The sequence below is a fragment of the Tribolium castaneum genome, chromosome 2, assembly GCF_031307605.1.
Source record: "Tribolium castaneum strain GA2 chromosome 2, icTriCast1.1, whole genome shotgun sequence".
In the NCBI taxonomy this organism is placed as follows: Eukaryota; Metazoa; Arthropoda; class Insecta; order Coleoptera; family Tenebrionidae; genus Tribolium; species Tribolium castaneum.
This window is the reverse complement of record NC_087395.1, coordinates 3,613,586-3,625,930: the sequence shown is the minus strand read 5'-3', so window position 1 is coordinate 3,625,930 and position 12,345 is coordinate 3,613,586. Positions and strand designations below refer to the sequence as shown.

Genomic DNA, 12,345 nt, shown 5'->3' with positions numbered 1-12,345 from the left:
GAATTCGCAAACATTCTCGAGAGTCCTACGCTCAAATAAATATTTTTTTGTTTTATTGGTGGTCACCGTTTGGGCTTTTTGGGGTTTATTTAAAAGAATCTAAAAAATACCCGCAACAAAATCGGCGTTTTTTCGAAAAACAATAAAATAACGTTCGGAAATTATGAAAGATTACGACAAGTAAAATTATAGTTTGTTACTCCTATCTCCGATCGGGAACCCCGGTCCCGACAATTACTTTTGGGACCCGCTTGGGAAACAAAGACAATACGAGACTGATAATAAAAATATACGAAGATACCATAATTGTAAAAAACCAGATTAGTTGATATTAAAGCAACACGGACGACCGCAAACTGGCCACTAGGGTTAACAATTTCGAACAACATTACATCAGCCGTACGACTAGAAACATGGGGAGAGCGCCAAGTTCCGGTGACGATTTGAAGCAAAAACTAACCTTGTGTGATGTGGGTCCTCTTTGGGAGCCCCAATAAGCCCTCAACCTCGTACCTTCTCAACACACTAGGACAAGCGGTCCAATTTTAACCCACTTGGACGTGCGCTCTTTATGCTCAAGATCACGGAGCTCATACGAGAGCAACGATATTCAATGAGATTTATCGAGGAGCGACTAACGGTTAAAGGGCTCTTTCGAATGTGCCCTTGGTCATTTAATTTCCAAAAATCCTTGCTTTCCTGATCTCTCGTCGACTGCGCATTTTAATTGGAAAATTGAAAGTACTACAAGTTTATAATAATAAAAGACACTTCTTTTACAAATTCATTAGTTTTTATTGCCCCCAAGACATGACGATAATAGTCTGCTTGGAAATACGGCGGAAACTTTCTATTCCTTATCAAAAATTTCAAGTCGTCACAACTTTTAGCCAAACCCCAGGAAATTGACAATAGTGCCGTCCCTTAGGTCAGAGCTAAATTTCGAAAGCCGTTCCGCATTGTTTTCCTCTGCTGTTAGGGTGATGGTACATTTTGGGTCCTCAACCATGAACCTTGACGTATCATTGTAACTTTAACACCATCATCACTCAGAAAAATTGTAGTATGACCAGTTAGTTGGCAACGTTTCGGCCCCAAATCATACGCGACCAAACCATCTTCAGAACAATAACTCCTCAAAGCGTGACTATTGGGATAATCAACCAATTCTTGAATTGTCTTGTTGAAAATTCGTTTCGTTTCTTCCATCGTTTGTTCACTGGACGCACCCAATAAATAATGGTACTCTTGGTACAATTCTGGCACGTTCAAGTTGCTCAAACCTTCACATTCTTCAATTTCTTCGTCCTCTTGATCAATTTCTTCCCTTTCTTCCGCCACAAAGCGGCAAAAATCGCGCAAACAAATCGGTGTTGTTAACGCCTGGTTCCAGATCTTTGTTTCAATACCAAAATCGTCCAAATTGTCGTGGAATTTAACAAGGATTGATTCGCTTTCTGCACAAAATTCGCGCCTCCAACAGGAGTAACTGTTTGCTTTGAAAACCAACTGGCGAAGGACCGAAGTTGATAACTCTTCCTTCATGTTTTAGTGTTTGATGACTTCGTTTTCGTCGAATTCTGATGCAAATTCGCCTCGAGGGAGCGAATTTTGGTACTGTTTCGCTTCGTCGTAGCGTTACAAAACTGTCGAAACGAAAGTTTTTGGCACGAATTTTGTTGGTGTCATTTGGTTGAACATTGCCAAGTGGAAATAAACGTACATGTCTTTGGTATTGTCACAATAACAGTCGTCTTCGGTCGAAATTGACCGATTTTGGAGTCTGGTCCCTTTGGGCATTAATGTTACCAAATTCGTACAAGTCGGACACTTGAAATCACTCCTCACTATAACTTTAGGAGCTTCGGAACAACGAGTCGTTCGATAAAGACTTTTCTTCGTCTTTGTTTTTGTAAATCTGGGCCATATTTTGCACACAGTCACTACCATAACATTCGCTTTCGTCTGTTAATTCGATTATGTCGCCGTTTGAGCGAAGAATTGTCTTCGAATCGTCGCAATTTTTGGGAAACGTTTCTTGAATCTTACTTTTACATAAAACTTGCAACCAAAGGTCGTTGTAATTTGACTGTCTCTTCGCCTGGAATCAATTTTTGTCCATTTCTTCTTTCACGTGGTGATCTTCAGAGTTTGGCCAAATTCGAGAAAATTGACAGTGGTGTCGTCTCTTAGAACGAAATTAAATTTAGAAAGACGTTTGTATGAAAAATCAAAGTGTAATCGTCTGATGTTGCCTTGATGGTACTTAGAATGATTCTTCTGTTTTGTAATGTAAAATATAAATTACGGCTGAAGCTTTCTTCGTAAAATAGGTGACTTTGCAACATAGTCGAGAGTCCTACATTCAAACAAATATTTTTTTGTTTTATTGGTGAGCCCCATTTGGCAACTTTAGGTTTATTCAATAGACTTTAAAAAAATATCCGCAACAAAATCGGCGTCTTTTCGAAAAAAATATAATTACGTTCGAAAATTTTGAAAGATTATGATAAGTGTATATAAAAAATTATTATAGTTTATAATAACAAAAGACACTTCTTTTACAAATTAATTAGTTTTTATTGTCTCCAAAACATGGCGATAATAGTCTGAGTGGAAATACGGCGGAAACTTTCTATTCCTTATCAGAAATTTCAACTCGTCACAACTTTTTTTCCACTGCGCCACAATATCTTGAACCGTCGTCCGATCCAAATCTAAGCTTTTGCTCAAACTACTTGTAGTCTGGTCCGACATTTCCACCTCTTGCATGCTCACCTGATACAAACACTTGTCTTGTTTCAACTCCTCAACAACACAATTTAGAATCGTTGTAATTCCTTCGAACAAACCAATCGAAATGCCTCTACTGTTCCGTTCCAAAAACTCATCCAATTCTGCAATGATTTCCGGGTGTTCTGCCACGTTTTGAAACTCCATCAAAACCCGATACGTAACGTAAAATAGTGGTTTCTCGTCCGAATGTTTGAATTTTGACAAACAAATGTCGTGGTTGTACATTTGCGACATAGTGAACCTTCCTGGAAAATCCTGGTGCACATCAGTGTAAAACTCCAAAGTTTGTTTTTTGGTCAACTTGTTCATGTAATTTACGACGCGGCTTTTGATTAACTTGCTTTCCCCGATTTTTGCTTCTATTGAACTGTCTTTCCAGAGGAGGGTTCCAGGTGGACCACGACCGTTCAAAATGAATAGTTGTTGGTTCTCGTTTTTCCATCGATGGTCACAACCTTTTTTATTAACCCCTGATTTGATATAATTAGAATTGGTTTCACACCTTCCTGAAGAATCACACCAGAGGTACTTGTCGTAAGTGTCATGCACTTCCAAAAGTTTGGAGGTTTGGTCCAGGTGTATTTTAGAAATACAATCACCATCACATGTGTCACAAGTTTTGAGGAAAATTATACAGTCGGAGCAAACCTCCAACGCTATATTTTTCTTCGTGGTCATAATCAAGGTTTCTTGACTCGATTTAAGAACACCATCTTTGAGAAAAATCTGAGTCGTTCCCTGAACTCCATCGTAAAGAATTGCGATATAGTCTGGATGTTCAAATTTGTAGTTTGTCACAACGGAAACCCACCCTTCCACCTTGGGGTTTGTGCTGACTTGGATCAAATCGTTTTGAAATTCGGGCCATGATGTTATTTTTGTACCATCAGGAAACTGGAAGATTCGCTTCCCCTTTTTATCAATAACACACTTCATGCCGTCCTCCCTCTCATAAAACACTTCCTCAGCGTGATAATCGTGCTCTTGCACGACGTAATAGAGTTGTGTTTCGGTCACTAGACCATCGGAAACCGAAACTTTTTTTCCGTTAAAGTCCAATAAACTCTTCCTCGCGTATGGAATGTCACCAAATTCATACAAATCGACGAAATCACTCCTCACTTTAACTTTCGGGGCTTCGGAACAACGAGTCGTTCGATAAGGACACGTTTCTTCGTCTTGGTTTTTGTAAAATTGAGCCATATTTCGCGCACAGTCACCACCGTAACATTCGCTTTCGTCCGTTAATTCGATTATATCGCCGTTTGAGCGAAGAATTGTCGTCGAACCGTCGCAATTTTTGATCACAATCACTCCATTCGAATAAAAAATTCGGTACTTCTCTGTGTAACAATTAAAGTTGTACCCTTGCTTCACTTCAGTCACTTGACGGTTCTTCGGAAGGGTACTAACAAATAATCCATTAGGAAGGGTTATCTGAAAATCATACTTCAAGGGCCCCTTTTTCACTTCATTAGGGATATTAAGGACGCTCCAACCAATTTTACGCTTCCGGCGAACTGGTTTGAACAAGACACGTCTCAAGATACTAACAAGTGGGACAAAAACCGGCGAAGTCTTACGTTTCAAGTGGCGAAGGGACGATTTTGTTGATATTTTGTAAATCGGTCTTTGGGTGTAAACCGCCTCTTTGAAAAGTTCCAAGAAACGATCTAAATTCCCTTCGTCTAGTTGCACCCTTTTGTCCCAAAATTTTGGAAACGTTTCTTGAATTTTACTTTTACGTAAAATTTGCAACCAAAGGTCGTTGTAACTTGACTGTGTTTCTTCGCCTGAAATCGATTCATCATGACTCAGTTTTTCGTCACTTTCTTCTTTCACCTGGTGATCTTCAAAATTTTGGCCAAATTCCAGGAAATTGACAATAGTGCCGTCCCTTAGAACAAAGTTAAATTTCGAAGGCCGTTCCGCATGAAAAATCAAACTGTTGTCGTCTGCTGTTAGTGTGATTGTACATTTTGGGTCCTCAACCATGAACCTTGACGTATCTATTGTAACTTTAACACCATCATCACTCCGAAAAATTGTAGTATGACCAGTTAATTGGCAACGTTTCGGCCCCAAATCATACGCGACGAAACCATCTTCAGAACAATAACTCCTCAAAGCGTGACTATTGGGATAATCAACCAATTCTTGAATTGTCTCGTTGAAAATTCGTTTCGTTTCTTCCATTGTTTGTTCACTGGACGCACCCAATAAATAGTGGTACTCTTGGTACAACTCTGGCACATTCAAGTTGCTTAAACCTTCACATTCTTCAATTTCTTCGTCCTCTTGATCAATTTCTTCCCTTTCTTCCGCCACAAAGCGGCAAAAATCGCGCAAACAAATCGGTGTTGTTAACGCCTGGTTCCAGATCTTTGTTTCAATACCAAAATCGTCCAAATTGTCGTGGAATTTAACAAGGATTGACTCGCTTTCTTCGCAAAATTCTCGCCTCCAACAGGAGTAACGGTTCATTGCTTTGAAAACCAACTGGCGAAGGACCGAAGTCGATAACTCCTCCTTCATGTGGTAGTGTTTGATGACTTCGTTTTCGTCGGGTTCTGACGCAAATTCGCCTCGAGGGAGCGAATTTTGGTACTGTTTCGCTTCGTCGTAGCGTTCCAAAACTGTCGAAACGGAAGTTTTTGGCACAAATTTAGTTCGTGTCATTTGGTTGAACATTGCCAAGTGGAAATAATCGAACAGGTCTTTGGTGTTGTCACAATAACAGTCATCTTCGGTTGAAATTGCTCGATTTTGGAGTCTGGTCCCTTTGGACATTGATTCAATTGGAGCCAAGGGTTGGATTAGCTTGAGGTAGTCAAGTGTTGTGTCGTAACACACCCTTCCGAGCTCTTTGTAAGTCTCGAGGCTCATTTTAAGGACGTCTTCTTCGTGCACTTGATAGGTTTTTTCGCCCAATGGTGACTGAAGCAAGTCGGAAGTTGACGAAATTGGAGTCAATTCGTTACAGATTTGTTGCACCAAAGCGGCCACAATTAGGGCAATGTTTACGACATCAGGCGGGTAATAATTCATAATTCGACTATATTTTTCCGTACCGTTGAGCACAACATGGCGAAATGAGCCAAAATCATACAGTTTGAGCGACCTGATGAAGGCCAGATGTTGGCGTTTGAAGTAATTAATTTTCTTGACCACACGTAAAAGCTCTTCAAGGTTCTTCTTCGTCGGTTCTTTATCGTCGCCTCTGTACTTCATCCGTATGGTGTTTTCCAAAAATTGAGAAGTTTTTGGTGTTTGAAACAAATTGTCTAACTTGACCATAAAATCCGAGGGTGTTCCGTTTGAATTTTCTAACGAAACGTCGATAATCGCCGACACTCCAACATCAATTTTGGACAACTCTTCGAACAGCAAAGGGTCCGAAAAACCGCTCAAGACGAAATAAGTGACGTGGTTGTCGACGTTGTAGTCGAAAGTGACTTCGTTGTCTTTGAGGACGATTTTTGTGTAGTCTTCGACGATTTTTTCTCGTTCCGGTTTGGTTTCTTGTTGAATGTTTGGGCTCTTTTTTGTTTTTTTGCTTTTGGTAGACTTGTCCTTTTTTCCTTTCTTCTCCTTAGTTTTACCTGGTTTGGTTTCTTGTTGACTACTTTTGCTCTTTTTTGTTTTATTGCTCTTGGTAGACTTGTCCTTTTTTCCTTTCTTCCCCTTAGTTTTACCTACGGAGAACTGTAGATTAGAACGTTATACCGTCTCGAGGCCAAATGGTTTTAAATTATCTTAAAGACATAATAAGACACTTGAAAAATGAAATAACCTAATTGAGGAAAGCACGAAAAGTTATGCAAATTCAGTAAAAAAACAAACAAGGCATTTCTCTGATCTACACATTGCAAAAAAATATAATCTACAAAAAATCCAAGTGGAAGTTAGAAAAAGACTGTTATTACCTAAATATCAGAAGAAACAATGTTAGAAAAGAATCGAAAATTACAAATGACATTCCATATGAAACTCCAACAAATGTCGCTAATGCAAGAGAAGAACAATAACGTATAATAATAATAATAATAATAATAATCTTTATTTGCTACTTAAGTACAAAAATATAAACATACAGTGTAGCTCATTAGAAAAAGAAAAGAAAGAGTATAAAACAATAATTTACATTTAAATACATAACACAAGATAGGAAATATCAGTCTAAAAAAATTTTCTAAAGGCGTATTCATATATTCTTCTAATGAATAAAAACAAAAGTGTAACAGACATTTTTCAATAATATACTTAAATTTCATGCGGTCAAATTTTTTATGCTGTTGGGAAGTTTATTATAAATTTTCACGTCAAGTGTATTTTTTATATTACTAGTTTCCAAACGACAAAACGGAAGTTTCATTAGATTGGCTGATCTAGTATTATAATCATGTGTATCCGATTGTAAAGGAAATTTATTTCTGAGTTTATGTATTTCTACAACTGTGTACAATATAAGTAAACATGGAAGAGGCAGAACTCGGTACATCTTGAATATTGGCCGACAGTGAGCATTGTAAGGACAGCCTGCAATGATGCGCATAATTTTTTATGGAATGTCCACAGTTTCCCCACAAAGTTACTCCGTATGCTATTTGAAACTAGACTAGGGCATGGTATGCTATTAACAGGGTGTTGACGTATACTAATTTTTTTAATTTATTAAATAAAAACACAAGTGGAAAGCTTAGAGGTAAGGGCATCTACGTGGTGAGACCAGTTATTATCTATGTGAATTCGTAGGAGCTTTATACTATTGATTTTTTCGTTTTTATTTTTTTTTTAATATTATTAGTTGAGTTTTATCTCGATTTATCTTTAAACTGTTGCCATTGTACCAATTTTCCGCTTTATTCAATGAAACTTTCGTTAAATCTTTTGGATTTTCTATATTTGTGCTAATATTAGTAATGGAGGCATCATCAGCATACATCAATAAACCCGAAAGGCCCATATTCTAGAACATGTCATTCACATAAATAATAAACAGAACCGGCCCCAACACCGATCCTTGAGGCACTCCCCTTGCAGATTCTTTAAACGAAGATAATTCGTGCTTCAGCATAACACATAGTGGTCTATTTGACAAATAGGACTTAAAAAACGATAGAGATAGTCCTCTAATTCCATAATGCTCTAATTTATCCAGTAAGCAATCGTGGTTGACGCAATCAAAAGCTTTGCTTAAATCACAAAAAGTTATAGCAGCCAGGTGTTCATTATCAAGGACTTCAGTAGTATAATCAACAATCTTTCGAACCACATCAATCGTTGCATGTTTAGTTCTAAAGCCATGCTGCGAGCTATGAAATAAAGAAAAATGTTCAAAGTAATTAACTAAGCGCTTTTCCACTAGTTTTTCAAAAAGCTTTCCTAATGTTGGTATCAGTGCAAAAGGCCTATAATTATCCAGGTTGTTAACACAATTTTTTTTATGTACAGGTATAATTTTAGATTTTTTGAACATATCTGGGAATACTCACTCCTTCACTGAAACATTTATTAAATAAAACGGTGAGCGGTTCAGCAAGAAAGGGGGCGATCTCTTTTAAAATTTTATTGTTTAAATTGTAGATATCCCAGCTATTAGTGTTTTTATTGAGTCTATGACTTCTAGGGAAGTTACCGGTTCCAAATAGAAACTACTGTTATGCTTTATAGGGACATTGCTCAAAAACCTCTGGGAGTCATTAATAGTGTTTGGAAGTGTTTGTAAAATTTAGTAAAAGAAAAAGACTGGAACAGATACAACAGAATCAGAGAAAAGATTCACTAGCCAATAAAAAGACTGGTTGTACATTTACATAGTAAAAAGACACGTCACAAGTGAAATGATTGGGATTACATTGGGAAGAAAGAAGACTTTGAAAATCTCACTATTGGAGTAAAGGATCTGCTAACAAAAAAAAAACGAAAAAAATAGTTGTGGTTTCTGGGCTATTTGTAAAAAAAGATGAAATGTACCAAAATAATTTCTGGCTTGTAGGACTGGGAATTAAATTATTCCTTTTTAATAAACATTAGCAATATCAACAAGATAATACTTTTTATAAAAAAAAACAAATCTGCGTATACATCTCTATATATAAAATTGCTTGTCCTGACTGACTGACCCATCAACGCACAGCCTAAACGGCTCAGAAAATTTTCACAATTGGTAGCTTTTATAACTTAGGCATGTACTAAGAAAGGATTTTTGAAAAATCAGCTGCTAAGGGGGTTAAATGGGGTGTTAAAATTTGAATAAAAATCCGTCATTTTTTAAGTTGTATTCTTGAAAATTAGTATTTGGGTTTTTGGTTAAAAAAACAGAAGACGTGTGTCAGGATTTTTGGAAAATCACCCCCTAGAGGGGTTAAATGGGATGTTAAAATTTGAATAAAATTCCGTTATTTTTAAAGTTATATTCTTGAGAATTAGTAACTGGGCTTTCGGTTAAAAAAGAAAAAATACGTGTTTCAAGATTTTGAAAAATCAAGAAGGATAAATAGCGTAATAAAATTTGTATAAAAATTCGTAACTTTTGAATTTACATTAATTAAAGTTGGTATTTGGGCTTTCAGTGAACAGTAAAGAAACACTGTTTTAGTTGGAAATACATACCCCAAGGGGGTTGAACAGGGGTTGGAATCTGTAATTTTTAATTTGTATCCATGCAGTTGGTACTTGAGCTTTCGGTTAAAGATGAAAAACTTATGATTAAGAACATTTTATCTCTAAGGGGGTTAAATATAAAAATCCGTCATTTTTTGAACTTATACTTATTTATATTTATAAAAATTGGTATTTGGGCATTCGGTGAAAAATAAAGAAACAAGTATTTTATTATTTTTAGAAATTCCATCCCCAAAGAGATTTAAACATAAAAAATCGTTCTTATTTTGAAGCCATATTCATAAAAAATTCATAAAAAAATGGAAAAAGACGTGTTTCTGGATTTTAAAAGTTTTACCCCTAAGAGTGCTGAATATAAAAATCTGTCATTTTTGAAGTTATAACCAAGAAAATTGGTATTTGAACTTTCGTCTAAAAAAAACGCATGTTTCAGATTTGTTGAAAGTTCCACTCCAAGGGGGTTAAACAAAAAAATCTTTCATTGTTGAAGTTATACATATAAAAAATTCTTTATTTTTAAAGTTATACATATCAATTACTCGTAATATCATAAAATATCATAGTTAAAAAAGAAGAGACGTATATTTTAGCATTTTTAGAAATCCCACCCCCAATGGAGTTAAACGTAAAAGTCTTTCATTTTTGAAGAATAAAAGAAAGAAAACGTGTTTCAGGAATTACATTCACAAGAGAGTATGTTTGCAATTACAAAAAAAAACAAAATTTATTACAATAAAATTATGTGTTTCTACTTTTTATTATACTAAGATTTGCACTGTTTGTGTTTCAAAATTGTTGTGAACATGTGTGCGAAGCCGTGGGCAACTGCTAGTAGTACACATAAACCCAGTAATAGTGAAAACTGTTAACATATTTCATCAAAATATTCAAATTCTTAGGAATGAAGCACTTGAATGCTTCTTAGATTCGATTAATACAAAATTAGATATACATATTGGCTTTTTCTGAATGTTGGTTAAGGAGTCATGAATTTTTTTCAGTACACATAACAAATGCCAGCTGTTACCTCGGAGCTAATGAGAATTATGGTGGGACCTGAACATTTGTCAAAAAAAAAACGGAATTTTTTTCACTGAGTTAGAAAATACAAAATTAGATAGTCTAGAACCATACGTAGAATCGACAGTAGTCTCACAGAAAATCATAAAGCAGTGACCATAGCATCTTAACGACTTACAACAGGTTGATACTTTTTTAACGTTTGTTTGAACTGACGTATTAGAATGTAACTCATAAATTAGGTCAGTATAAACTTTATTTATGCGATGATTTCAATATAAATCTTGTTATGAACAACAAGATACTAAAAAAATAGAAAATGATGGTTTCGCAAAATATTAATTAATTTAGATTAATTTCAGAAAGTTTACTGGAATTACAGTTCCAACAGATTTAATATTTTTTGATTTTTTTATTATAGAAGTAATATTACAATTATTTCTTTGATTTGTGTTACAGTAAATAAAAATAAATAAATAAAAATTATTGTTTGAAGATTATCTTCATTATCTTTTTTAAATTGAGTTATTTGTTTATTATCAGTAGTTTTGTTTTGTTTGTGATATTTTTGACGATCTGTTAGGCGGCCTTAGTTTTATTTTTTGCTGCTATTATATGATTTTCATAAAATATAGTATTTTCGCTTATGTTTTATATAGTTTATTTTAAACTTTGCATATAATCATCAAATTATTGTTTAAAGACTATTATAATTTCGACAAAGTGTTTTTTTGACATGAGATGTTAATGCTTGACGTTATCCAGTTAGTATTTATCTAGTAAATAATGCTAATAGGATTTGATTTCATGTTCCAATTCCAAGGATGAGAAACATCTTTTTCTGTAGCTATGTAGTATGTTGAGTGGTATAGTCAGTTTCAAGTAAGTGAGCTGAGTAATTAAATATACGGTTATCGACAACTTGGCTTTTGATTATTTTTACGTATGTATCTAATAAGATGTTATCGAGTAATGCTTTTGGCCTAGTTGGCCCTTTAATTATAATTGATGTGTTGAAAGCATCAGCTTTCTTCTCCTCCTCCACCTTTCCAATTTTTTTAATAAAGTGTTTTATTATTATTACTATTATTAATAATGATAATAATAATAATACTTATATACAACCATTTTTTAAAATTCGTTGCTCAGAAAACTTGACGGTAATCGAACTACGCTCTCTGGCGACATTAATGGAACTACAGAAACAAGGACGTTTTATTGGTACGTCGTTTCGTATCCTAATCTATAATAATCCGTAATTTTACCCTTTTTCTTCTCCTTCGTTTCACAATCTTTAAGCAATGCGTTCAGCTCATCATGTAATTCCTGACTTCGTTGCATTTTCTTCACCTCCGAACTGTACTTCGTGTACAAACACTCGATTATTTTGAGTTTGGTCATCACAGCTAAATCACTTATTTCTTGAAACTGCTTCAAGACAAAGTCTTCCGCACATTGTTTCAGGAGTTTAGGCAAGTCGGTGTGTTTTTTCTGGGACAAACGTTCGACCAAATCCAATACATCGGTGTACGTAATGAAGTGAACATCCGACAAATACTCGAATTGTTTCCCCGTTTCGATAATTTGGTCCAAAAATTTTTGATCATTGGTTGTCAGTGGAGCCACCAATGCGATTTCGAGCAATTTCTTAGTGCAGAATTTGTGCAGCGGTACGTAAGGTAACGTTTCAAGTGTGAACGCTGATTTGGAAGAAGCCACCAAGTTTCGTTTGCTCTCTTTCTTCATTTTTGACAAAAATGGTTTGAATTGGCGCCTTCACTCAAGACGCAGTGGGACCAACATGATTCAGAATTTGCCAAATTTTGCAAATGTTACAATAATTGGGACAAACGCGAGACTATAACACTACAAAGAGTGGTAAAGGATTATTTGTGTTATTTA

The 12,345-nt window shown here is 35.5% G+C and overlaps 1 protein-coding gene across 1 annotated transcript; it reads right to left on the bottom strand.

Annotated features, from left to right (window-relative positions):
- Window positions 1-2,556: 2,556 nt before the first annotated feature.
- On the bottom strand, window positions 2,557-12,251 carry LOC135265334 (uncharacterized). Its single transcript, XM_064354729.1, has 2 exons — window positions 11,709-12,251; window positions 2,557-6,491 (listed from the first exon to the last, which is right to left on the bottom strand). The coding sequence occupies exons 1-2, from the start codon at window positions 12,187-12,189 to the stop codon at window positions 2,569-2,571; spliced, it is 4,404 nt and encodes a 1,467-aa protein (XP_064210799.1). The 5' UTR covers window positions 12,190-12,251; the 3' UTR covers window positions 2,557-2,568.
- Window positions 12,252-12,345: the final 94 nt, after the last annotated feature.

Excerpts from the sequence above, each read along its gene's own strand:
- LOC135265334 (XM_064354729.1), bottom strand. The coding sequence starts at position 12,189 with ATGAAGAAAGAGAGCAAACGAAACTTGGTGGCTTCTTCCAAATCAGCG. Across the intron at positions 6,492-11,708 it reads AACGAAGGAGAAGAAAAAGG|GTAAAACTAAGGGGAAGAAA; the intron begins GTAAAATTACGG and ends AGTTCTCCGTAG.